Source organism: Coregonus clupeaformis, chromosome 7 (genome assembly GCF_020615455.1).
Source record: "Coregonus clupeaformis isolate EN_2021a chromosome 7, ASM2061545v1, whole genome shotgun sequence".
NCBI classification, from domain to species: Eukaryota; Metazoa; Chordata; class Actinopteri; order Salmoniformes; family Salmonidae; genus Coregonus; species Coregonus clupeaformis.
The window spans coordinates 21,967,912-21,995,156 of record NC_059198.1 but is presented as its reverse complement, the minus strand read 5'-3'; the positions used below and the strand labels follow the sequence as shown (position 1 = coordinate 21,995,156).

At 44.8% G+C, this 27,245-nt stretch overlaps 2 protein-coding genes and 1 long non-coding RNA gene across 7 annotated transcripts in view; 2 read left to right on the top strand and 1 right to left on the bottom strand.

Moving 5' to 3' along the window:
• Positions 1–126: 126 nt before the first annotated feature.
• On the bottom strand, positions 127–6,193 carry LOC121569285 (eukaryotic translation initiation factor 2 subunit 3). Its single transcript, XM_041880100.1, has 11 exons — positions 6,089–6,193; positions 5,240–5,303; positions 3,151–3,278; positions 2,737–2,953; positions 2,424–2,582; positions 2,185–2,319; positions 1,987–2,081; positions 1,642–1,786; positions 1,306–1,475; positions 955–1,127; positions 127–856 (listed from the first exon to the last, which is right to left on the bottom strand). Exons 1-11 carry the CDS (start codon positions 6,155–6,157, stop codon positions 793–795), a joined length of 1,419 nt encoding a protein of 472 aa, XP_041736034.1. The 5' UTR covers positions 6,158–6,193; the 3' UTR covers positions 127–792.
• Positions 6,194–8,557: 2,364 nt separating this feature from the next.
• Positions 8,558–27,245, top strand: part of LOC121569286 (kelch-like protein 15) — a 44,186-nt gene continuing 25,498 nt past the window's right edge. Inside the window, exons 1-2 of one of the 5 annotated variants that reach the window (XM_041880101.2) lie at positions 8,558–8,785; positions 22,686–22,788. In XM_041880101.2, coding sequence (XP_041736035.1) covers positions 22,769–22,788 — 20 coding nt within the window. In that variant the 5' untranslated portion in view covers positions 8,558–8,785; positions 22,686–22,768. Of the gene's footprint in view, positions 8,786–9,425; positions 9,463–10,847; positions 10,888–22,685; positions 22,789–27,245 lie in introns of those variants that run through there. The other 4 variants (XM_041880102.2, XM_041880103.2, XM_041880105.2 and 1 more) reach the window with 4 other exon arrangements.
• Positions 23,636–24,725, top strand: LOC123491206. The gene is made up of 3 exons (XR_006661175.1): positions 23,636–23,816; positions 23,849–24,166; positions 24,199–24,725. It is a non-coding gene; the product is annotated as an uncharacterized LOC123491206 (long non-coding RNA).

Here is a 27,245-nt window from a genome sequence, read left to right as displayed (position 1 = left end):
CAACCCTCTTTTTATTCTTGCCACAAGACTGCTTCAATTGGACAAAAACATATCTAAATAGAACATTGAATAATAAAGGTGACAATCACATTCTATAGAATATTAAAGAAGCACACACTCACAGGGTTTTGTTCCAAATGTGCATTTTATTAGATTCCACTGAAAGCCGTTGACAGCAGAACACACACAGCACTATCAACCCTCTGTTCCTCTCCCCTCTGTGGCAGGGCTTACGCAGGAGGGAGCAACGCTTACTGTACAGCCAGATAGAAATATATCAAGACAGGATTCTCCATCATGTGGAATTAATAGGGACTCGTGTCATCTCAGCTCCATCCATTACATTTCTATCTGTAGCATTGTGAGTGCTGCCCCCTGTTCAATCAGTCACAGTCCTGCTTTGGGAGATACTCATCTTAAAACCCCAGACCTGCTACCTTCCCTTACCCCTCCCTGGATGCATCTCAATACTCTACTGTGGCTTCCTCTCCTCGTCTATCCGCCTTCGTCTGCATTGATCTGAAAACAAGACAGGTGAAAGCAGTAGAAACCTAATACGAGTAACGTGCTTTCACCAGTCCCAGTTCTATATTTATCAGTGCAGATGAGAGAAGACAAAGTGAGGAAGTCAGTTTAGACTATTGAGATGCAGCCTCTTCCCTTCCCCCTCCTGGGGCAAGTATCCCTCTTTTTCGACCTGAACAGGTGTGGGTGTATGAAAAAGAGTATGTTGGGCATGTCGTCTGGTTGAGAGGGTGTCACCATGAAGACACACACTTCCTGTCTGGTTCCTCAGTCGTCGTCCACCGTGGGGGTGATGGTCACGCCCCTCCTGATCTGGCCCCAGCCAATCAGACTGCAGAGAGGGAAGAGAACCAATGAGACACGATATTCAGGGTAAACAGCAGAACACGCGCACACCTAAAATCAACCCCTCTTCTCTCCCGATCTTACCGCCAATGTTTCTCCACACGACGACTGAGCGCAATCTTCTCTCCGACCTCAGTGCAGACAGGGTTGGTCAGGACGATCTTGGCCAAATCAGCCTTCACTGCACTCACTCTGCCGCCCGTAGACAGACTGCCGATGTTCACCATCAACACCTCGTTCTTAGACAGCTTCTGGACCTGAAGGGAGAAACACAACACAAACATAACGAGACAGAAAAAAACAATAGCACTCTCACTGGGTCTCAATAATCTAAAGATGCTTCCTCCTCTAGATTTAATACAAAATCTGAATAAAAAAATCCAGTCCATTTCCGTCCACACCAGTACAACACCAAGCCCAGGGTGCAGTGCTGACCTTGGCAGCCTTCTTGTCTCCTTCAGTGCGGACTCCCAGAAGCCTCCTCAACAGGAAGTAGGAGATTTCCAGCTCTGTGAAGATCTCTGGTAGCGCTCCGACCGCTCCCAGCACCTGACCAACCATACGGTCAGCTCTGCACAGGGTCGGGTCAATCTTAGTGCCTACACCTGGATAGGGATGAGATCACACACCTGAGTGTTTATACCCCTATCAGAAACACACACCTGAGTGTTTATACCCCTATCAGAAACACACACCTGAGTGTTTATACCCCTATCAGAAACACACACCTGACCCACCATACCGTCACAACACACACACGCAGGTTCATACCGATGAGTCCTCCGGGTGCTGCATACTGCAGGTCGTTGTGTTCAGCGAACAGAGAGACGATCTTGGAAAAGATGGGTTTACACATCAGCTTCCCCTCATGGTCCTTAGACACAATGCCTGGACGCACCTCCAACTCCTGACCCACCTGGAGAGGGAAAGAAGAAAAGAAGGAGGGAGAGAGAAAGAAGATGAGGAGAGAGAGAAAGAGGAGATGAGAAAGAGGATGAGAGAGAGAGAGAATGAATGGCAGAGGTTAATGAAAGCAGAGAGCTTCATAAGAACTTTGTGCCATTGAACCACTTGCCCATGATGCTTTGAAGCAAAGGGAAGCGGCAGGTGTCCTACCTTGAGAACGCCTTTTAGTATACTTCCTCCAGCCACGCCTCCTTTCAGGTCATCTACCTCACAACCCGGCTTGTTGACGTCAAATGACCGGATCACTGAACCGCATAAACACGCACCACATTAACACACATCAACAAAACATTATCATAAGCATAACAGAGACTGCTGGTTCAAGTCATCATGTGTGTCTATTCATACCAATGAGTCTAGGTTCTGAGGTGAAGTCTCTGATGGGGACAGGGATCTTCTTGACAATGTATTCACACACCACCTCTATGTTATACTTCAGCTGGGCAGAGATTGGAATGATAGGTGCTCCCTCTGCCACTGTACCTACACACCACAGGAGAGAGAGGGGTTAAACACACACACACACACTTCCCTCAGACAAACACACACACAAAGCTGTACAAGAGCAAGCTATTCCAGCCACTGACCCTGTACGAAGGCTAGGATCTGTTCGTACTGCTCCTTGGCCTGGCTCTCCTTGACCAGATCGATCTTGTTCTGGAGGATCAGGATGTGTTTGAGCTTCATGATCTCTATAGCAGCCAGGTGCTCAGAGGTCTGGGGCTGGGGACACGACTCGTTACCCGCTGGAGGAGAGGTGGGTTAAGTTACTGAGAGCTGATCAGGTGATAGGGGAATGTGATTATTGTTCAATCAGTACAGTGTCAGGGGTAAGAGTTACAGATGATTTATTAGTAAGGGGATTATTATACAGTATTGATCAGCAGAAGTGTGTCTCACCAATGAGGAGGAGGGCAGCGTCCATGACAGCTGCTCCGTTCAGCATGGTGGCCATCAGAATGTCGTGACCGGGACAGTCCACGAAGGACACGTGTCTGACTAGTTTGAAGTTGCCCTTGGTTCCAGGGATGTCTGTAGGGAACTCATCAGGAGTACTGGAGCCACAGGACCTGTAGCACTCTGGCCTGGGACAGCTGGGGTCATCCAGCTTATACACCTAGAGCAGTAAAGGGGAACCACGTCATCTCTGCTTTTGGTACTGTGCCATTTCCATTCACTCATTCTACCAATGTCACGCCCCTTCCTCGTGTGCTACTAACAGTTATGGGTGCTCCTAAGTCTGGTAGGTATGATAAAAACCTTTGTGACCTCAACCTTCATGTATTGGACCTAAACAGTGCATTGTTTGCTTACCTTGGCGTTAGCGTAACCTAGCTTAATGGTGATGTTCCTCTCCAGCTCGTTCTTGAAGCGGACAGTGTGAACACCGGAGATGGCCTTGACCACCGTAGACTTTCCGTGGGCCACATGACCAATGGTGCCTACAAGGCAGAGGGCAGGAGAGAACAGAGGGTGTTACTGGAGGTGCTAGGGCGGTAGAGAAGGGTATTAGGGGTCAACGCTCACAGTATAACATCGGCAATAATCAGCCTTTGAATCCTTATTTTCCCAATGTCAAATTTGTGCATTTAATCAGACAGGCTAGAATTGGGAGATCAGGTAAGGAGCGGACTATATATGGCTGAGGTCCCCAGGTCTCATGTTAGACAGGTAAGGAGCGGACTATATATGGCTGAGGTCCCCAGGTCTCATGTTAGACAGGTAAGAGGCAGACTATAGATGGCTGAAGTCCCCAGGTCTCATGTTAGACAGGTAAGAGGCAGACTATAGATGGCTGAAGTCCCCAGGTCTCATGTTAGACAGGTAAGAGGCAGACTATAGATGGCTGAAGTCCCCAGGTCTCATGTTAGACAGGTAAGAGGCAGACTATAGATGGCTGAAGTCCCCAGGTCTCATGTTAGACAGGTAAGAGGCAGACTATATATGGCTGAAGTCCCCAAGTCTCATGTTAGACAGGTAAGGAGCGGACTATATATGGCTGAGGTCCCCAGGTCTCATGTTAGACAGGTAAGAGGCAGACTATAGATGGCTGAAGTCCCCAGGTCTCATGTTAGACAGGTAAGAGGCAGACTATAGATGGCTGAAGTCCCCAGGTCTCATGTTAGACAGGTAAGAGGCAGACTATAGATGGCTGAAGTCCCCAGGTCTCATGTTAGACAGGTAAGAGGCAGACTATAGATGGCTGAAGTCCCCAGGTCTCATGTTAGACAGGTAAGAGGCAGACTATATATGGCTGAAGTCCCCAAGTCTCATGTTAGACAGGTAAGAGGCAGACTATAGATGGCTGAAGTCCCCAGGTCTCATGTTAGACAGGTAAGAGGCAGACTATAGATGGCTGAAGTCCCCAGGTCTCATGTTAGACAAGACACCACTGCTGCCATTAGTGTTGTCACGATACCAGTATCGCAATACTAGAAAGTAAGGAAGCACAGAAAACAAAACATGAAGCAGACTTAATTTCTTGAGGAAAACAATCCTAAAGTTGGTAAAAACAGCTGTATGTTGTCACCCATAGTCACATGTTTTAATTTTCCAAGCTATAGCACACAATATTTTACAAAAGTATCATGGTCCAAACACACAAAGACAGTGGTGAAGAGGACAACGCCTATTTCCCCTCAGGAGACTGAAAAGATTTGGCATGAGTCCCCAGATCCTCAAAAAGTTATACAGCTGCACCAGAGAGCATCCTGACCGGTTGCATCACCGCCTGGTATGGCAACTGCTTGGCATCCGACCGTAAAGCGCTACGGGTAGTGCGTACAGCCCAGTACATCACTGAGGCTAAGCTTCCTGCCATCCAGGACCTCTTATACAGGACCTCTATACTAGTCAAAGACTCCAGAAACCCAAGTCATACTGTTCTCTCTGCTACCGCATGGCAAGTGGTACCAGAGCACCAAGTCTAGGTCCAAAAGGCTCCTTAACAGCTTCTACCCCCAAGCCATAAGACTGCCGAACAATTAATCAAACGGCCACCCTTTGTTTTTACACTGCTGCTACTCGCGGTTTATTATCTATGCATAGTCACTTTACCCTTACCTACAAATTACCTCAACTACCTCGACTGACATGACTCGGTACCGGTAGCCTCGTTATTGTTGTTTTATTGTGTTACTTAAAAAAAAAACTTTCGTTCATTTAGTAAATATTTTCTTAACACTGCATTGTTGGTTAAGGGCTTGTAAGTAAGCATTTCACGGTAAGGTCTACTAGACCGGTTGTATTCGGCGCATGTGACAAATAACATTTGATTTGATTTAAAGGACCATTGAGTTGAGTCTGCTTAGGGTTTTCTTTTTTGCTAAGGAAAATCTGGTATCGCGATACTGGCATCATGACAACACTAGCTGCTATAGGGGACTGGTTCTGGTTCACTCACCAATGTTGATGGTGGCCTGTCTGCTGATGATCTCTTGAGAGAGAGGGGTCAGGATGGACACATCCTGTTGAGAGAACACACACAGGTCAATAAAGTAAGCAAGGCATGGTACTTAATCTGGAGTGGGCTAAATAACAATGAGATGTAGTCATGAGAAATAAGGAATGGATGATTAATTGTGTCAGTATTGTGAGCTATGACATTGTGAAGCAGACAGAGAGGACTGTCTGTCTGTATTATAATCTGGAAGTGTCATCTATTCTGCATTAGGAAACGGGACCTGGGCAGAGGCTGCGAGTTTAGCCTACGTGACGACGTGCTCGTTGATGTGACCATCAGGTGCAGATGGTACCATGTTAACATCCACAGCAATATTATCGACTAATTGAACAGCTAAACTTAGTTTAATTACAGCGTATCTTAATAAAAAACGAAGAAGTGTTGATTACAGGTCATTCATACAAATGAATGGGCTGTTGTTCAGATGTGCTGCTGCGACACATTTCCTGTGCATTCAGGGAAGATGATGCACTGAACAGCTGTTATAATTCCACAGACAAATGCACATAAACAACAACTGACAAATGGACCTGTAGGTCTAGAACGCTAATGTTCCTGTATATGAAAGAGGAAACTGCCTTTACTCATTCGGCGAGAATGAATATGGACAATCCCCACGCTTCTAGGACAGCCAAGCTAACGTTAGCTAGTTACTGTTAGCATGTGCCGGTTGAACAGCCGCTTTCCCGGTGCCCGCGACAACATAACTATTCATATTTTTTCCGATGACTTTTAGGGAACCAAACCATCACTATCATTATCATCACTGTTGAAAAGATAAACACTCACCAGAGAATTTAGATCTTGTTTGGAAAGATGAGGCTGACCCAGCGTTATTCCAGACTCGTCACCCGCCATCTTGAACGTAAAAGGAATTTCAGTATGCTGCGGAGATTGCCTGAATGATTTAATACACCGAATTTTACGCAGTAAGGGTTTTCTCTTGTATTATCACTAGTAAAACGTTGCAGTTATCAGAAATCAACTGTTTATCATGTGTCCTCTGGAATTTTACTATAAACATTTATTATTTCGTTCTTCTTTGATGAATGACTCAAAAGAAAAGGGGTCCTGCAAGGGATGATGCAATATTCTAATTCACGCGCAAGTAAAAGTATTTCTTTACACAATATCCACTGGTACTGTTGACAGCTACTGTGTAGTAACTGTATACAATTCATGCTGTTTCATCAGTGTGGTTTTTATTTTATTTTTTATTCATCCATTACAAAATAAAATAAAAATAACTTCAGATACCTGGGTCCGTCCTTTCTTGATGACGTCTTTCATAATGTGTCCATTTGTAGTTTTTTCATAGGGTCTGCCCTAGTACGATTATAAATTATCTCGGTCACTTTGCCAATGGTATCTCATTCTCCATATCCCCTCAATCTTTCACCTGCACAAAGGGAAAGGCAAAATATCTTAACATCTTCAGCCCCTCCAGACCATTATGTTTTGCTCTAGCTGTCAGTGGGGCTGTACTTATGAGTGTGTGAGGGGTTAGCATAAAAGGTAGCTAGATAGATATGACCCGAACTATACTGGCTAGGTTTATTTTGTATTTTACATTTGCCTTTCCAGCGTATATCTATAACAAACTAATATACAGTATATCCTTGTTTCCACCAACTGTGATGGATGCATATGTATAACCAGGCCAGAACAGTAGGTTACAGCTCTGCTCAGTAGTGTAAAGAGTTTTCAATTTTGTTCTCCACCTGTAAATGTATCTGGGGGAAAGATTAATAAACACTGCCCTATTGTAGAACAAGAATGTCTACCGTGCAGTGATTCAACTGGCTTTATTGTTATTAGGGAGGATGGGGGGACATCTAAAGCGGGCCTGTGTTTGAGCATGCTACTTTCTACTGCCTCTGAACCTAGATCAATGACTGCACTCTTTCCATAGTTTCAAGTTTCATGTTTTTTTATGTCATGTTTACAAGTACAGTGAAATGCATTTCTTGCAAGCTCTAAACCCAACAATGCAGTAATCAATAACAATGTAATACCACAAATAACAATGTAGAACAGGTTGAGAGCTTCAAGTTCCTTGGTGTCCACATCACCAACGAACTATCATGGTCCAAACACACCAAGACAGTCGTGAAGAGGGCACGACAAAGCCTATTCCCCCTCAGGAGACTGAAAAGATTTGGCATGGGTCCTCAGATCCTCAAAAAATTCTACAGCTGCACCATCGAGAGCATCCTGACTGGTTGCATCACCGCCTGGTATGGCAACTGCTTGGCCTCCGACCGCAAGGCACTACAGAGGGTAGTGCGTACGGCCCAGTACATCACTGGGGCCAAGCTTCCTGCCATCCAGGACCTCTATACCAGGCGGTGTCAGAGGAAGGCCCTCAAAATTGTAAAAGACTCCAGCCACCCTAGTCATAGACTGTTCTCTCTGCTACCGCATGGCAAGCGGTACCGGAGTGCCAAGTCTAGGTCCAAAAGACTTCTCAACAGCTTCTACCCCCAAGCCATAAGACTCCTGAACAGCTAATCATGGCTACCCAGACTATTTGCACTGCCCCCCCATCCCATCCTTTTTACGCTGCTGCTACTCTGTTAATTATTTATGCATAGTCACTTTAACTCTACCCACATGTACATATTACCTCAACTAGCCGGTGCCCCCGCACATTGACTCTGCAACGGTACCCCCCTGTATATATAGCCTCCCTACTGTTACTTTATTTTACTTCTGCTCTTTTTTTTCTCAACACTTTTTTTGTTGTTGTTTTATTTTTACTTTTTTGTTAAAAATAAATGCACTGTTGGTTAAGGGCTGTAAGTAAGCATTTCACTGTGATGTCTGCACCTGTTGTATTCGGCGCATGTGACCAATACAATTTGATTTGATTTGATTAGAACAGTGAGAGAAAGAATAGGCCCTCCTGTAGCTCAGTTGGTAGAGCATGGCACTTGCAACGCCAGGGTTGTGGGTTCGATTCCCACGGGGGGCCAGTATGAAAAATTTATGCACTCACTAACTGTAAGTCGCTCTGGATAAGAGCGTCTGCTAAATGACTTAAATGTAATAGTTGATTACAAGATCAGTATGAGGAAGAGACGCCTAAATTATTCTGCACTGCAGCTCTATAATCGCGCCTCAATTATTCTGTACTGCAGGTTGGCCCAGTATAGTACACCTGCCTGATGATTTTGATTGACAGGCGCACAACGACGCCACTACAGTTCCGTTCGAATGGGCTATACCTCAGGAAATGACGTCAGTGCAGAGAATAATATGGCGTCTGCAATGGCTATGGACTCCATAGACAAACATTATTTTGATATCCAGTTAAAATAACGACAAATTGAAGCCGCGGGGGGATTCTAAATGGACGATAAGGAATCTTCGGCGATGCTTTTTTACTGTCCTTTTTCTTGATCTCGGCTATAAACCCGCAACCCATGTCAGAAGGAGCCAGGCCTGCCTGGTCGAAGAGGGGTTGTGGGGACTTGCAGCGCCGAGGTGAGAGAGACACTTTAGTCTGCTAAACTAGCTGTGCTAGGTAATTCCACGGGATGTCGTGAGCTACCAGTCACTGTTATTAGTGACCGTTATATTTGAAGAGTTTACCTTGCAATACAGTGTGTATTGACGCTAGCAACATTGACTATACATTTGGCTGTCATGTCATGCCTTGCGCGAAAAAGAATCAAGCTGTGATTCCCCCGACTGCGCGAGCTCACTGGTTAAGCTCAGAGTCTACTAAGTATGACTCTGGTTTAGCTAACGTTAGTTTGCTAGCCAACACGATTAGATCAAATATTACATGGTGAGTCTATAGACATGTTTTCAGTCAATTAAATGCACTAGCTAAATTACAAATTATTTAATTCATAGAAATAAATGAATTTCTAGCTAGCTTTTGTAGAATATCTGTTTTTTTCTCCCACTTTCTGTCTTTAGATCAGGGCAAACATAAACAGAGGAAATGTGAGCGTCCCCTCAGCATGCTGTCAGCTAAACTCGAGACTGGCCTCGAGGCCCCACAGTGTTGCCAACTCCTCAGTAAGGAAAGTAGCTATTGGCTGTCCTAAAAGTCGCTAAATGACGTCATCACCTAATTTGCATAATTTGCAATGTGCATGTAATTGTGATGGACGCTGTAGGAGAGAGGAATAACGTCGTGGGAGAGACAAAAAGTGAGTAAAAAACACCCTAAATATGTTTAGAACTACATTTACATTTACATCATTTAGCAGACGCTCTGGATAATTTTACAAATTGGTGCATTCAACTTATGATAGCCAGTGGGACAACCACCTTTTTTTTTTTTTTATGGGTGACTCCAGTCAGTGACTCCGCTGTCCTGGCGTCGTGGTGGAGCTTGTTCCACCATTGGGGTGCCAGAGCAGCGAATAGCTTTGACTGGGTTGAGCGGGAACTGTGCTTCCGTAGAGGTAGGGGAGCTAGCAGGCCAGAGGTGGATGAACGTAGTGCCCTCGTTTGGGTGTAGGGTCTGATCAGAGCCTGAAGGTAAGGAGGTGCCGTTCCCCTCACTGCTCCGTAGGCAAGCACCATGGTCTTGTAGTAGATGCGAGCCTCAACTGGAAGCCAGTGGAGTGTGCGGAGGAGCGGGGTGACATGAGAGAACTTGGGAAGGTTATAGAGAGAATAGGAGAGGGCCTAGAACTGAGCCCTGGGGGACACCAGTGGTGAGAGCACGTGGTGCGGAGACAGATTCTCGCCACGCCACCTGGTAGGAGCGACCTGTCAGGTAGGATGCAATCCAAGAGTGAGTAGCGCCTGAGATGCCCAACTCGGAGAGGGTGGAGAGGAGGATCTGATGGTTCACAATATCAAAGGCAGCGGATAGGTCTAGAAGGATAAGAGCAGAGGAGAGAGAGTTAGCTTTAGCAGTGCAGAGAGCCTCTGTGACACAGAGAAGAGCAGTCTCAGTTGAATGACCAGTCTTGAAACCTGACTGGTTTGGATCAAGAAGGTCATTCTGAGAGAGATAGCAGGAGAGTTGGCTAGAGACGGCATGCTCAAGAGTTTTGGAGAGAAAAGAAAGAAGGGATACTGGTCTGTAGTTGTTGACATCGGAGGGATCGAGTGTAGGTTTTTTGAGGAGGGGTGCAACTCTCGCTCTCTTGAAGACGGAAAGGGACATGGCCAGCGGTCATGGATGAGTTGATGAGCGAGGTGAGGTAAGGGAGAAGGTCTCCGGAAATGGTCTGGAGGAGGAGGGGATAGGGTCAAGCGGGCAGGTTGTTGGGTGGCCGGCCGTCACAAGTTGCAAGATTTCATCATCAACTACAAATTAACTTTCTTCTGTCGATTCTTGTTTTTTTTTATGTCACAATTCCAACCCTCCTTTATCCGGGCTTGGGACCGAAAAAAGTGAACCAAAAGAGACACTCTGGCGGAGTTACTTAGTTTAGTATTTTTATTATTATAATGTTTATTTTTGCATACGCGATTCATTTGCAGTCTGGATGCGGAGTGGTGAACATCTCCTGCTCTGACTGCAGCTGGGAGGGACTGCTGCGCGAGGACTGGGCCGCCTGTGAGTGCTTTGGGACGGGGATGGGGCCCACGACAGCACCCGCTGCTCGTTGAGAAGAGTAAGAACGATACGTGCTTTCACATCAGAGTCTCCAAAAGTCTCCAATAACACCAGAAAAAGTTGCTAGATTTGTCGCTAGTCGCTTTTTTGAAAATGTGTCGCTAGAGGGGTCTGAAAACTCGCTAAATATAGCGACAAAGTCGCTAAGTTGGCGACACTGGCCCCCAAAAGGTACCATCTCCATGACAACCATAGCATCCATTCCAAGGGAAAAGGACTGCCCCCTCTCATTCAAGCCACAGAAGTTCAAGGCCGACTGCGGTACTTCAGGCTTTGTTAGCAGAAAACAGGGACCCCCATTATAGTGAATGGAAAAATTGCAATCTTCGTGGCAGTCATCCTGTAAATAAATAACGTTTAGAAGATAGTCATTTTACATTTCTGTCATTTAGCAGACGCTCTTATCCAGAGTGACGTCAGAGTCTCCAAAAGTCTCCAATAACACCAGAAAAAGTAGCTAGATTTGTCGCTAGTTGCTTTTTTGAAAATGTGTTGCTAGAGGGGTATGAATACTCGCTAAGTGTGAGTGCATACATTTTCATATTTGTTCGTACTGGTCCCCCGTGGATATCGAACAAACAAACCCTGGCGTTGCAAGTGCCATGCTCTACCAACTGAGCCACACGGGACTGTGGTACCAATAATTGTTTCTAATACACCATATGTATGTCTTTGAACAGATTATTTAAAAATCGCACACAAAAAAAGTTACGGATAATTTAGTTGCTAATGGTAAACAAAAACAAATAAATTATGTCTCCATGAGACGCCATCTTAACTGACTTAATTTGGCATCAATGCGCTATCAAAAACAGGACAGTATGAAGATAGGCAGAAACTGCTTCTCCAGTAAAACTCCCAGATCACACTTACATTTAAGTCATTTAGCAGACGCTCTTATCCAGAGCGACTTACAGTTAGTGAGTGCATACATTTTTATTTTTTATACTGGAATCGAACCCACAACCCTGGCGTTGCAAATGCCATGCTCTACCAACTGAGCTACATCTCTGCCGGCCATTCCCTCCCCTACCCTGGACGACGCTGGGCCAATTGTGCGCCGCCCCATGGGTCTCCCGGTCGCGGCCGGCTATGACAGAGCCTGGATTCGAACCAGGATCTCTAGTGGCACAGCGACCTTCTCCCTTAGACCACTGCGCCACTCGGTAGGCGACGTTATGGCGACGTTGGCTAGCTAAGCTCGTTGGCTAGCTAAGCTCATGCACAGAAACACGTCATCGGGTCTAACAGTCGTCTCGCTCCGAACTGTGCACGGGCAAGCAGTCAAGTCAAATGCACTCCTTCCATATAAAGTTGTTTTTGATGAAAATGAAAACGTGTCAGTTTGTCACTTTCACAAGGTTTGAGTAATACTTAAGACATTGGCTAAAATCTAGGTTGGTGCCTTTAGATTTCAAGAAAATTAACAACTAAGGAATAATTTTTCACTTCTCTCATTGACTTCTCAAATCCCGGCCTGGTCTGTTTCGCAAGCATTCCCGGAAGTCTCTCAATGTTGCGGCTCTGGGATTAGAAACTCTTTGGCGCTATTGAGTCTTCACATAGGAATGAATGGTCAAATCAAATTTTATTGGTCGCATACACGTGTTTAGCAGATGTTATTGCGGCTGTAGTGAAATGCTTGTGCTTCTAGCTCCGACAGTGCAGTAATATCTAACAAGTAATATCTAACAATTTCACAACATATACCCAATACACACAAATCTAAGTAAGGAATGAATTAAGAATATATACATATATGGACAAGCGATACCGTAGAATAGTATAGAATACAGTATATACATATGAGATGAGTAATGCAAGATATGTAAACATTATTAAAGTGGCTAGTGTTCCATTTCTTAAAGTGGCCAGTGCTTTCTAGTCTATGTCAATAGGCAAGCAGCCTCTAATGTGCTAGTGATGGCTGTTTAACAGTCTGATGGCCTTGAGATAGAAGCTGTTTTTCAGTCTCTCGGTCCCAGCTTTGATGCACCTGTACTGACCTCGCCTTCTATATGATAGCGGGGTGAACAGGCAGTGGCTCGGGTGGTTGATGTCCTTGATGATCTTTTTGGCCTTCCTGTGACATCGGGTGCTGTAGATCAAATCAAATCAAATCAAATTGTATTGGTCACATGCGCCGAATACAACAGGTGCAGACATTACAGTGAAATGCTTACTTACAGCCCTTAACCAACAGTGCATTTATTTTTAACAAAAAAAGTAAAAATAAAACAACAACAAAAAAGTGTTGAGAAAAAAAAAAAAGAGCAGAAGTAAAATAAAGTAACAGTAGGGAGGCTATATATACAGGGGGGTACCGTTGCAGAGTCAATGTGCGGGGGCACCGGCTAGTTGAGGTAGTTGAGGTAATATGTACATGTGGGTAGAGTTAAAGTGACTATGCATAAATAATTAACAGAGTAGCAGCAGCGTAAAAAGGATGGGGTGGGGGGCAGTGCAAATAGTCCGGGTAGCCATGATTAGCTGTTCAGGAGTCTTATGGCTTGGGGGTAGAAGCTGTTGAGAAGTCTTTTGGACCTAGACTTGGCACTCCGGTACCGCTTGCCGTGCAGTAGCAGAGAGAACAGTCTATGACTAGGGTGGCTGGAGTCTTTGACAATTTTGAGGGCCTTCCTCTGACACCGCCTGGTATAGAGGTCCTGGATGGCAGGAAGCTTGGCCCCAGTGATGTACTGGGCCGTACGCACTACCCTCTGTAGTGCCTTGCGGTCGGAGGCCAAGCAGTTGCCATACCAGGCGGTGATGCAACCAGTCAGGATGCTCTCGATGATGCAGCTGTATAATTTTTTGAGGATCTGAGGACCCATGCCAAATCTTTTCAGTCTCCTGAGGGGGAATAGGCTTTGTCGTGCCCTCTTCACGACTGTCTTGGTGTGTTTGGACCATGATAGTTCGTTGGTGATGTGGACACCAAGGAACTTGAAGCTCTCAACCTGTTCCACTACAGCCCCGTCGATGAGAATGGGGGGCGTGCTCAGTCCTCTTTTTTTTCCTGTAGTCCACAATCATCTCCTTTGTCTTGGTCACGTTGAGGGAGAGGTTGTTGTCCTGGCACCACACGGCCAGGTCTCTGACCTCCTCCCTATAGGCTGTCTCATCGTTGTCTGTGATCAGGCCTACCACTGTTGTGTCGCCGGCAAACTTAATGATGGTGTTGGAGTCGTGCCTGGCCATGCAGTCATGGGTGAACAGAGAGTACAGGAGGGGACTGAGCACGCACCCCTGAGGGGCCCCCGTGTTGAGGATCAGTGTGGCAGATGTGTTGTTACCTACCCTTACCACCTGGGGGCGGCCCGTCAGGAAGTCCAGGATCCAGTTGCAGAGGGAGGTGTTTAGTCCCAGGATCCTTAGCTTAGTGATGAGCTTAGATGAGCTATGGTGTTGAATGCTGAGCTGTAGTCAATGAATAGCATTCTCACGTAGGTGTTCCGTTTGTCCAGGTGGGAAAGGGCAGTGTGGAGTGCAATAGAGATTGCATCATCTGTGGATCTGTTGGGGCGGTATGCAAATTGGAGTGGGTCTAGGGTTTCTGGGATAATGCTGTTGATGTGAGCCATGACCAGCCTTTCAAAGCACTTCATGGCTACAGACGTCAGTGCTACGGGTCGGTAGTCATTTAGGCAGGTTATCTTAGAGTCCTTGGGCACGGGGACTATGGTGGTCTGCTTGAAACATGTTGGTATTACAGACTCAGTCAGGGACATGTTGAAAATGTCAGTGAAGACACTTGCCAGTTGGTCAGCACATGCTCGGAGTACACGTCCTGGTAATCCGTCTGGCCCTGCGGCCTTGTGAATGCTGACCTGCTTAAAAGTCTTACTCACATCGGCTACGGAGAGCGTGATCACATAGTCATCCGGAACAGCTGGTGCTCTCATGCATGCTTCAGTGTTGCTTGCCTCGAAGCGAGCATAGAAGTGGTTTAGCTCGTCTGGTAGGCTTGTGTCACTGGGCAGCTCGCAGCTGTGCTTCCCTTTGTAGTCTGTAATAGTTTTCAAGCCCTGCCACATCCGACGAGCGTCAGAGCCAGTGTAGTACGATTCAATCTTAGTCCTGTATTGACTCTTTGCCTGTTTGATGGTTCGTCGGAGGTCATAGCGGGATTTCTTATAAGCGTCCGGGTTAGAGTCCCGTTCCTTGAAAGCGGCAGCTCTACCCTTTAGCTCAGTGCGGATGTTTCCTGTAATCCATGGCTTCTGGTTGGGGTATGTACGTACGGTCACTGTGGGGGACGACATCATCGATGCACTTATTGATGAAGCCAGTGACTGATGTGGTGTACTCCTCAATGCTGTCTGAAGAATCCCGGAACATGTTCCAGTCTGTGCTAGCAAAACAGTCCTGTAGCTTAGCATCTGCGTCATCTGACCACTTTTTTATTAACCGAGTCACTGGTGCTTCCTGCTTTAGTTTTTGCTTATAAGCAGGAATCAGGAGGATAGAGTTATGGTCAGATTTGCCAAATGGAGGGCGAGGGAGAGCTTTGTATGCGTCTCTGTGTGTGGAGTAAAGGTGGTCTAGAGTTTTTTTCCCTCTGGTTGCATATTTAACATGCTGGTAGAAATTAGGTAGAACGGATTTAAGTTTCCCTGCATTAAAGTCCCCGGCCACTAGGAGCGCTGCATCTGGATGAGCGTTTTCCTGTTGATTTATGGCCTTGTACAACTCATTCAGTGCAATCTTAATGCCAGCATTGGTTTGTGGTGGTAAATAGACAGCTATGAAAAATATAGATGAAAACTCTCTTGGTAAATAGTGTGGTCTACAGCTTATCATAAGATACTCTACCTCAGGCGAGCAAAACCTCGAGACTTCCTTAGTATTTGATTTTGTGCACCAGCTGTTGTTTACAAATATACACAGACCGCCACCCCTTGTCTTACCGGAGTCAGCCGTTCTATCCTGCCGATGTAGCGTATAGCCCGCTAGCTGTATGATATCCATGTCGTCGTTCAGCCACGACTCGGTGAAACATAAGATATTACAGTTTTTAATGTCCCGTTGGTAGGATAACCGTAATCTTAGGTCATCCAATTTATTTTCAAATGTTTGAACGTTGGCTAATAGGATTGATGAAAGAGGCAGTTTACTCGCTCGCCGTCGGATCCTTACAAGGCACCCCGATCTACGTCCACGATATCTCCGTCTCTTCCTCACGCGAATGACGGGGATTTGGGCCTTGTCGGGTGTCTGTATGATATCCTTCGCGGCCGCCTCGTTGAAGAAAAAATCTTCGTCCAATACGAGGCGAGTTATCGCTGTCCTGATATCCAGAAGCTCTTTTTGGTTATAAGAGACGATGGCAGAAACATTATGTACAAAATAAATTACAAATAACGCGGAAAAACACACATAATAGTACAATTGGTTAGAGGGCTGTAAAATGGCAGCCATCTTCTCCGGCGCCATTACCGGTCCTGTCCTGGAGGGCGGGTAGTTTGCTCCCAGTAATGCGTGGTGCAGATCGCACCACCCTCTGGAGAGCCTTGCAGTTGCGGGCGGTGTAGTTGCCGTACCAGGCGGTGATACAGCCCGACAGGATGCTCTCAATTGTGCATCCGTAAAAGTTTGTGAGGGTTTTAGGTGCCAAGCCACATTTCTTTAGCCTCCTGAGGTTGAAGAGGCTATGTTGCGCCTTCTTCACCACACTGTCTGTGTGGGTGGTCCATTTCAGTTTGTCAGTGATGTGTACGCCAAAGAAGTTGAAGCTTTCCACCTTCTCCACTGCGGTCCCGTCGATGTGGATAGGGGGGTGCACCCTCTGCTGTTAACTGAAGTCCACGATCATCTCCTTTGTTTTGATGACATTGAGTGAGAGGTTATTTTCCTCGCACCACACTCCCAAAGCCCTCACCTCCTCCCTGTAGGCTGTCTTGTCATTGTTGGTAATCAAGCCTACTACTGTTGTGTCGTCTGCAAACTTGATGATTGAGTTGGAGGCGTGCTTGGCCACACAGTCATGGGTGAACAGGGAGTACAGGAGTGGGCTGAGCACGCACCCTTGTGGGGCCCCAGTGTTGAGGATCAGCGAAGTGGAGGTGTTGTTTCCTACCTTCACCACCTGGGGACGGCCCGTCAGGAAGTCCAGGACCCAGTTGCACAGGGCGGGGTTCAGACCTAGGGCCTCAAGCTTAATGATGAGCTTGGACGGTACTATGGTGTTGAATGCTGAGCTATAGTCAATGAACATCATTCTTACATAGGTATTCCTCTTGTCCAGATGGGATAGGGCAGTATGCAGTGTGATGGCGATTGCATCATCTGTGGCTCTAGTGGGTCTAGGGTGACAGGTAAGGTAGAGGTGATATGATCCTTGACTAGTCTCTCAAAGCACTTCATGATGACAGAGGTGAGTGCTACAGGACGATAGCCATTTAGTTCAGTTACCTTTGCTTTCTTGGGTACAGGAACAATGGCCATCTTGAAGCATGTGGGGACAGCAGACTGGGATAGGGAGAGATTGAATATGTCCTTAAACACACCAGCCAGCTGGTCTGCGCATGCTCTGAGGACGCGGCTAGGGATGCCGTCTGGGCCGGCAGCCTTGCGAGGGTTAACCCGTTAAAATGTTTTACTCACGTGGTGTCACGTGATCGATGGCTTTAGGTGGTGGGCCGAAGCCGAAAAACGTGAAGTTGATCGATCCCCTTCGAGGGAGTATCTGATTATTTGTGTATGACAGTAAAACATTCTTATGATGACTATAGCATTTGTTGGCACCTTAAATTATTGAAAATGTTCTCATAAAAAGTATATTTCAACACTGTCTGCTCAGGCAAATTTGCCGAACTGCTAAACTTGGAACCAATCAGGACTCCCGTACATACCCCTCGTGATGAAGGCAGCCAATGGCCTGCTTCTATCTAGGATGTAAACGCAGCCTCAAATAAATAAAAACTCGAGCTGCTTTCTGTGTGCGTGTGCTGTGTGCTGAGCTCCCAAAGACTGAAATAAGATACATATGCAGCATGCAATACGAATAGTCTTGATCGTATGACGAGGTAACTCTGTTGACCATTTAGCCAATGTATTGAAAGTTAGCCAATGTTACAGACTAGCCTAGCCAGCTACTGTAAATGTTAATTTGCCTGCTCAGGAGGCTAGTGTTTCATTAGCTATCTCTGTCAGTGAATTACATTTTTTAAATCATATTTTGGCATGATTGATTATGTCTCATTTCAAGTAACTAGGTTCAGTCTTAAAGAAACATTCAGTCATATACTTTGCATAAAACCCCAAATAAAAGCATGTAGATAGAAATAAGTGTGTTTTCATGTATGCTAGAATGAAGGTTTAAAAACTACAGCTGCATATTATCCAATACAATATTAGCTATGCATATTAGCCAACACAGCATATCCTATACATAAACGTACGTTGCAATACAGTCTTCTCTCAAAACAGCTAGCCAAAATATATATCATGTTCACTGCAATAAGATGGCCAGAGTTTGATTTCTAAAACCAGATGAGTTCTCAAATTTCAGCATCTGCCCAATTATTTATTTTATTTTATCTTACCTTTATTTAACTAGGTAAGTCAGTTAAGAACAAATTCTTATTTACAATGACGGCCTACACCGGCCAAACCCGGACGACGCTGGGCCAATTGTGCACCGCCCAATGGGACTCCCAATCACGGCCGGTTGTGATACAGCCTGGAATCGAACCAGGGGGTCTGTAGTGACGCCTCAAGCACTGAGAAGCAGTGCCTTAGACTGCTGCACCACTCTGGAGCCAATACCATGGTGGGCATGCATAATGTTGGATGCATTGGAATATAAGGTATTTTTACATTTTTTACATTTTTAGTCATTTAGCAGACGCTCTTATCCAGAGTGACTTACAGTTAGTGAGTGCATACATTTTTCATACTGGCCCCCCGTGGGAATCAAACCCACAACCCTGGCATTGCAAGCGCCATGCTCTACCAACTGAGCTACAGGAGGCCATTATGGAGGAGAATGGTAAATAGTCTGCAGGATTATAGAAAAAGCAGTTGGGAAAATTAATGTTTGAGTTTGAAATACTAAATGTTCAGTGCATGTGAATATGGTTTAAATTATTAGCTTAACTTTCCTACTAACCTTCTAAAAGTTGATGATGGCAAATTCTTGTCAATCCATTATTCTACTAGTAACTATGACTGACTGAGGCATGTTTTCCATAATGTACGTTTCATGCATATACATATGAACAAAGAACACCATCACATTTAGTGTTTCAGCATTTATTGAGTACGGAGACAAATGGCAAAGGTGTCTCAGGCAGTATTTGAAGTATCTAAATATGTCAATGTATATAGAGAGAGCAGTGCCGTGGGGGGCACAATCTTATAATGTTGCAGTCCAGAAATGAGAGCTTCACCATCTATACCAAAAGCCTGAGCCTCTAATGGAGACTGTAGAACTGTCATCAACGCATGCTTCAGTATTCCCCCCTCTCTCTAGGAGCCTTCATGTGCCCAGGCCCTATAGGTGTATTGAAAGGATCCCAACCTGGTCACCAATGTAGCCAACCGATGTAGAGAGAGAAGTGCCTTAGCGGAATGCAATCTTAAGATCGTGTGGTCCAGAGAACTCTACCATCTACGGCAAAAGCCTGGGCTCCTGACGGGTAGAATAGAATTCTCATCACTGCATATTACAGTAATAAAACGTACTCTGTTTTTCACCTTGTTTAACTGATTCTATATTGAATTTAGTCTTCAAGATGCTCTAACAAGCATGTGGATCTGTAGTTAGTGTTCTTCAACTCTAAAATGCACTAGATTGTGTAGACCGTGTAAGACAAAATCCACAAAGAGAAGACAACAGGCAAATGCATATATGGTCTCAATGTCTAATAGTGACTGCATGGATGGTTCTCCTCACAGGTGAGTGAATCAGCTGAGCCCATGCTTGATGAATAGCACTTGGTTGATCTCTGGGAACAGGACACAGGAGAGGAGAGCTGAATAGTTCATGGGAGTCAACAGTAAGGGAAGAATGAATCAAAGAAATCATCACAGCAAAGAAAAGTAGTTTATGAGCTAGAAATGAACATCCTGACAGACAAAGAGAATACTAGGATAAGGATAGAGGTAGGGTGCTCTGCATCCTACTCCAACTTAGCTACAGATTGTACACCAGATAATGTGATATAACCAAATATTTTTGGTATCCTTTACTGGATGGTACAGGTTTGCCAATACAAAACGCAGCCATAGATTCTTCAACTAACCTGGTATTGGTGATACTCTCTTTCCCTTCGTTCCCGATTCTGGAAAACAGTTATCTTATAAATGTCCGTGCCCAGTTGCAGGTGGTTCTACAAACACCAGAGAGAACTCTAAGATAGGACATGTATAAGAGAACTGTTTTCCAGAATGGAGAATGAAGAGAGTATCACCAATACAAGGTTAGTTGAATAATCTATGGCAGCCTTTTGTATAGGCAAATTTAGTGCTGAGCAATTAGGTTAGTGCTTTTTGAGGTTGGTTCGATTTGATTATTTTTTTTAAATGTTTTTCGATTTCAAATTTTTTTTGTAACATTAAATACAATATGCATTATGTGGGTTGAATGCTGTAACAACACAGAATAAAATAATTAAAAGTCACATGATGGTAGTGACTGACAATGACTGCTTATCACTTATTAACCATCATTTATTCACATTGCTTTAATAAAATATTTCACTTGTGTATATTGTTTTATTTGATTACATTATTATTTCATTCCAAGTCATCATCTCATCTTTATAGAGCTGCTGCCTATGCTTTCTGACAAAATCACCATTTTAGTAGTTCTTCAAGGTAAATAAGGCATACTTTGACTGCTGAATACCAACTATGAATCACTTAGAAGAATGCGCGAGAAAATACATGATCTGTCTCTTCTCTTAGTAGGTGTAAAAGAAACACACAGACCGGACAAGTAGGCTTGCAATGGATTATGGTCATTGTATTTAATTACCACGTTTTCTGCGATAAACTATGTAGAATATTGGCCTGTTGGAAACTACAACTCCCTACTACATCTCACAGTTCGGGCTTGATCTGGTTTATCTCTAGAGAAACTGCGCAATATGCGCATTGAGCTCACAAAAAAAAAAATATATATATAATATGGAATTAAAATAATTGAACCAATTTGTTGTTTAAAAACAGTCTTTGGTTATCACATTATCTGGTGTAAAATCTGTAGCTAACTCCCAACTAGGCCTATTGACAGGGATAATGTGGCATGTCTTATTTGTCAGTATGAATGAAATTAGTTAGTCCTGCCTTCATGACTGTGACCTTTACAATATTTAGATAGATTTATGATAGCTAAAGCTCCCTGTCCCTGAGTGACATACTAGTGATAAAGCTATCTGCTCCTGCTAGCTAGCAACAGGTCTACTTGTTGTAGCTAGCTAGCTACATTGCTAAGGTTGCTGCATTCTAAGTAAAGTTGGGAGTTGTTTTACAGCTTTCATTGATGGTATCATGTTTCTATAACTAAATAGATTACAAATATTTAAAAAATACCCATAGCTGTTTGTCGGACGGAGATCTCTCTCGAGCTGTTACCAGCTGTGTTTAGTACCTTAGATACGGAGAACATGATTGGCCGACGTAATCAGCAGAGATGGTACCTGGATAGTACACAAGGTTAGATTGGTTTGTTGTTTAGTACTTGGCAGCGTTTGCCTGTCCAGCTAGCGAACATAATAGTACGTTTTTAGAAAAAATGTGGTAGAATTGACATAGCCAACAAACGGAAATGTGTTCAGAATAAATAAATATACACACTATGTAAAAAACAGCTCCCTCGCCAGGGACCGATCATCTCGAAAACTAAAGCAGATATGATGCTTCGGCCCACCACCTACTTTGTCCATTGATATATACAGTCATTGATCCATCCCTACTCCTACCTGTACATACATAAATACCTATATCCATCCCTCCTTTCTTCCTTAAAGGGATACTTGGGGATTTAGGAAATCAAGCCTTTTTTTCTACTTACCCAGAGTCAGACGAACTCATGGAAACCATTTTAATGTATCTGTGTGCAGTTTGAAGGTAGCATATCATCATTAACTTAGCACAATTGCTGGAAGTCACTACGAACTACTAGCCAGCTCCTCTCAAAAGCAGGGAAATAGACGTAACATTTATAGTCTTAGAAAGCTATACACAGTAATCGATATTTTATAAATTCAAACATTTTACTGGTAATCGTAAGAAATTAGGTTATATCCACTTCCTCATTCTGTCCCGTTGTCGTGTAGAGATGTATAGGGATCGCAACGTTGTCTGTCTCAATGGCGCTGCCCGTGCGCTCACAGATGCCATAATGGGACAGATACAACGTTGCGATCTCTATACATCTCTATGCGAAAACGGGACAGAATGAGGAAGTGGATATCATTATCAGTAAAATTAACTTTATTTTTTATATTGATTACTATGTATAGCTTTGTAAGACTATAAATGACCAAAACTCCCAGCAGTTCGTCTGACTCTGGGTAAGTAGGATTTAAAAAAATATCGAGGTATCCCTTTAATATGATCTGACGAGGAAGAAATTGTGAATTGTTTTAATATAGTAATGGGGATCTGAGTCATCCTGTCCTTGGAGTCTCAGTACCCGTTCTCCTCATTCAGGGAAAAGTTCTGTTCTCATCTTGCCAAACTTTCTCAGTAGCGTTAGGTCTAGGCTACGGCTTGGTTTGAATAATCTTTTGTATTGATTTTCAACACAGTTTTGATGAACAATTTAATTTTGGGTTTGTCGTCCAGGTGATTCAGAGAAGGGCGTTGTTAGTTTCTCCCCGGACACAAGGGCCACTGTCCTCTGATTGGCTCGGAATAGCCCCTCTGACATGCCCGTGGCCAATCAGAGGTGAGTGTGCATTGTGTGTGGGGGTATGAGTGTTTGTGCATGCATTTGTATCTGATTGTTTGTGGGTGGGTTTGCTGCTAGTGTTTGAGCGCATACACGTGTCTGCTGGCGTGTGTGTGTGTGTGTGTGTGTGTGTGTGTGTGTGTGTACACACGCAGCACGCATTTCAGTGTGGGTGTGTATTTCTGTGCCTGTGTGTATGAGAGCTGAACTGCTGAGGTGTGAATGTTGAATGTTCTTGGCGTCATTCCAGAGCCTTTCACTGCGACAGTCTTGCACATGTTAGAGAGAAAAACAGCATTGTGTTTGGTCTGTAGTATGATGGATCCCTTTTCAGTGACATGGTGACATATAGTTTTTCTACTCTTTCATCGGTCTGTGGTTGAACAGTAAAGCATTAGTACTGTCATACTACCAGTGTGTTATTAATCCCTCCCCTTACTGCAGGTATGTGTTGTCGAGGGGGAGGTGTGTGTTATTAATCCCTCCCCTTACTGCAGGTATGGGTTGTCAAGGGGGAGGTGTGTGTTATTAATCCCTCCCCTTACTGCAGGTATGGGTTGTCGAGGGGGAGGTGTGTGTTATTAATCCCTCCCTTTACTACAGGTATGTGTTGTCGAGGGGGAGGTGTGTGTTATTAATCCCTCCCCTTACTGCAGGTATGTGTTGTCGAGGGGGAGGTGTGTGTTATTAATCCCTCCCCTTACTGCAGGTATGTGTTGTCGAGGGGGAGGTGTGTGTTATTAATCCCTCCCCTTACTGCAGGTATGTGTTGTCGAGGGGGAGGTGTGTGTTATTAATCCCTCCCCTTACTGCAGGTATGTGTTGTCGAGGGGGAGGTGTGTTATTAATCCCTCTCCTTACTGCAGGTATGTGTTGTCGAGGGGGAGGTGTGTGTTATTAATCCCTCTCCTTACTGCAGGTATGTGTTGTCGAGGGGGAGGTGTGTGTTATTAATCCCTCCCTTTACTGCAGGTATGTGTTGTCGAGGGGGAGGTGTGTGTTATTAATCCCTCTCCTTACTGCAGGTATGTGTTATTAATCCCTCTCCTTACTGCAGGTATGTGTTGTCGAGGGGGAGGTGTGTGTTATTAATCCCTCCCCTTACTGCAGGTATGTGTTGTCGAGGGGGAGGTGTGTGTTATTAATCCCTCCCCTTACTGCAGGTATGTGTTGTCGAGGGGGAGGTGTGTGTTATTAATCCCTCCCCTTACTGCAGGTATGTGTTGTCGAGGGGGAGGTGTGTGTTATTAATCCCTCCCCTTACTGCAGGTATGTGTTGTCGAGGGGGAGGTGTGTGTTATTAATCCCTCCCCTTACTGCAGGTATGTGTTGTCGAGGGGGAGGTGTGTGTTATTAATCCCTCTCCTTACTGCAGGTATGTGTTATTAATCCCTCTCCTTACTGCAGGTATGTGTTGTCGAGGGGGAGGTGTGTGTTATTAATCCCTCCCCTTACTGCAGGTATGTGTTGTCGAGGGGGAGGTGTGTGTTATTAATCCCTCCCCTTACTGCAGGTATGTGTTGTCGAGGGGGAGGTGTGTGTTATTAATCCCTCTCCTTACTGCAGGTATGTGTTGTCGAGGGGGAGGTGTGTGTTATTAATCCCTCTCCTTACTGCAGGTATGTGTTGTCGAGGGGGAGGTGTGTGTTATTAATCCCTCCCCTTACTACAGGTATGTGTTGTCGAGGGGGAGGTGTGTGTTATTAATCCCTCCCTTTACTGCAGGTATGTGTTGTCGAGGGGGAGGTGTGTGTTATTAATCCCTCTCCTTACTGCAGGTATGTGTTGTCGAGGGGGAGGTGTGTGTTATTAATCCCTCCCTTTACTGCAGGTATGTGTTGTCGAGGGGGAGGTGTGTGTTATTAATCCCTCTCCTTACTGCAGGTATGTGTTGTCGAGGGGGAGGTGTGTGTTATTAATCCCTCTCCTTACTGCAGGTACAGTGGGGAAAAAAATAATTTAGTCAGCCACCAATTGTGCAAGTTCTCCCACTTAAAAAGATGAGAGAGGCCTGTAATTTTCATCATAGGTACATGTCATCTATGACAGACAAATAGAGAAAAAAAATAAATAATTTTATTTGCAAATTATGGTGGAAAATAAGTATTTGGTCAACTACAAACAAGCAAGATTTCTGGCTCTTACAGACCTGTAACTTCTTCTTTAAGAGGCTCCTATGTCCTCCACTCGTTACCTGTATTAATGGCACCTGTTTGAACTTGTTATCAGTATAAAAGACACCTGTCCACAACCTCAAACAGTCACACTCCAAACTCCACTATGGCCAAGACCAAAGAGCTGTCAAAGGACACCAGAAACAAAATTGAGTCTTCCTGCACCAGGCTGGGAAGACTGAATCTGCAATAGGTAAGCAGTTTGGTTTGAAGAAATCAACTGTGAGAGCAATTATTAGGAAATGGAAGACATACAAGACCACTGATAATCTCCCTCGATCTGGGGCTCCACGCAAGATCTCACCCCATGGGGTCAAAATGATCACAAGAACGGTGAGCAAAAATCCCAGAACCACACGGGGGGACCTAGTGAATGACCTGCAGAGAGCTGGGACCAAAGTAACAAAGCCTACCATCAGTAACACACTACGCCGCCAGGGACTCAAATCCTGCAGTGCCAGACGTGTCCCCCTGCTTAAGCCAGTACATGTCCAGGCCCATCTGAAGTTTGCTAGAGTGCATTTGGATGATCCAGAAGAGGATTGGGAGAATGTCATATGGTCAGATGAAACCAAAATATAACTTTTTTGGTAAAAACTCAACTCGTCGTGTTTGGAGGACAAAGAATGTTGAGTTGCATCCAAAGAACACCATACCTACTGTGAAGCATGGGGGTGGAAACATCATGCTTTGGGGCTGTTTTTCTGCAAAGGGACCAGGACGACTGATCCGTGTAAAGGAAAGAATGAATGGGGCCATGTATCGTGAGATTTTGAGTGAAAACCTCCTTCCATCAGCAAGGGCATTGAAGATGAAACGTGGCTGGGTCTTTCAGCATGACAATGATCCCAAACACACCGCCCGGGCAACGAAGGAGTGGCTTCGTAAGAAGCATTTCAAGGTCCTGGAGTGGCCTAGCCAGTCTCCAGATCTCAACCCCATAGAAAATATTTGGAGGGAGTTGAAAGTCCGTGTTGCCCTGCGACAGCCCCAAAACATCACTGCTCTAGAGGAGATCTGCATGGAGGAATGGGCCAAAATACCAGCAACAGTGTGTGAAAACCTTGTGAAGACTTACAGAAAACGTTTGACCTGTGTCATTGCCAACAAAGGGTATATAACAAAGTATTGAGAAACTTTTGTTATTGACCAAATACTTATTTTCCACCATAATCTGCAAATAAATTCATTAAAAATCCTACAATGTGATTTTCTGGATTTTTTCCCCCTCATTTTGTCTGTCATAGTTGATGTGTACCTATGATGAAAATTACAGGCCTCTCTCATCTTTTTAAGTGGGAGAACTTGCACAATTGGTGGCTGACTAAATACTTTTTTCCCCCACTGTATGTGTTGTCGAGGGGGAGGTGTGTGTTATTAATCCCTCCCCTTACTGCAGGTACAGTGGGGAGAACAAGTATTTGATACACTGCTGATTTTGCAGGTTTTCCTACTTACAAAGCATGTAGAGGTCTGTAATTTTTATCATAGGTACACTTCAACTGCGAGAGATGGAATCTAAAACAAAAATCCACAAAATCACATTGTATGATTTTTAAGTAATTCATTTGCATTTTATTGCATGACATAAGTATTTGATCACCTACCAACCAGTAAGAATTCTGGCTCTCACAGACCTGTTAGTTTTTCTTTAAGAAGCCCTCCTGTTCTCCACTCATTACCTGTATTAACTGCACCTGTCCACACACTCAATCAAACAGACTCCAACCTCTCCACAATGGCCAAGACCAGAGAGCTGTGTAAGGACATCAGGGATAAAATGGTAGACCTGCACAAGGCTGGGATGGGCTACAGGACAATAGGCAAGCAGCTTGGTGAGAAGGCAACAACTGTTGGCGCAATTATTAGAAAATGGAAGAAGTTCAAGATGATGGTCAATCACCCTCGGTCTGGGGCTCCATGCAAGATCTCACCTCGTGGGGCATCAATGATCATGAGGAAGGTGAGGGATCAGCCCAGAACTACACGGCAGGACCTGGTCAATGACCTGAAGAGAGCTGGGACCACAGTCTCAAAGAAAACCATTAGTAACACACTACGCCGTCATGGATTAAAATCCTGCAGCGCACGCAAGGTCCCCCTGCTCAAGCCAGCGCATGTCCAGGCCCGTCTGAAGTTTGCCAATGACCATCTGGATGAGATAGTAAGTCGCTCTGGATAAGAGCGTCTGCTAAATGACTAAAATGTAAAATGTAAAATGTAAATGTAAAGGAGAAATGGGAGAAGGTCATGTGGTCTGATGAGACAAAAATAGAGCTT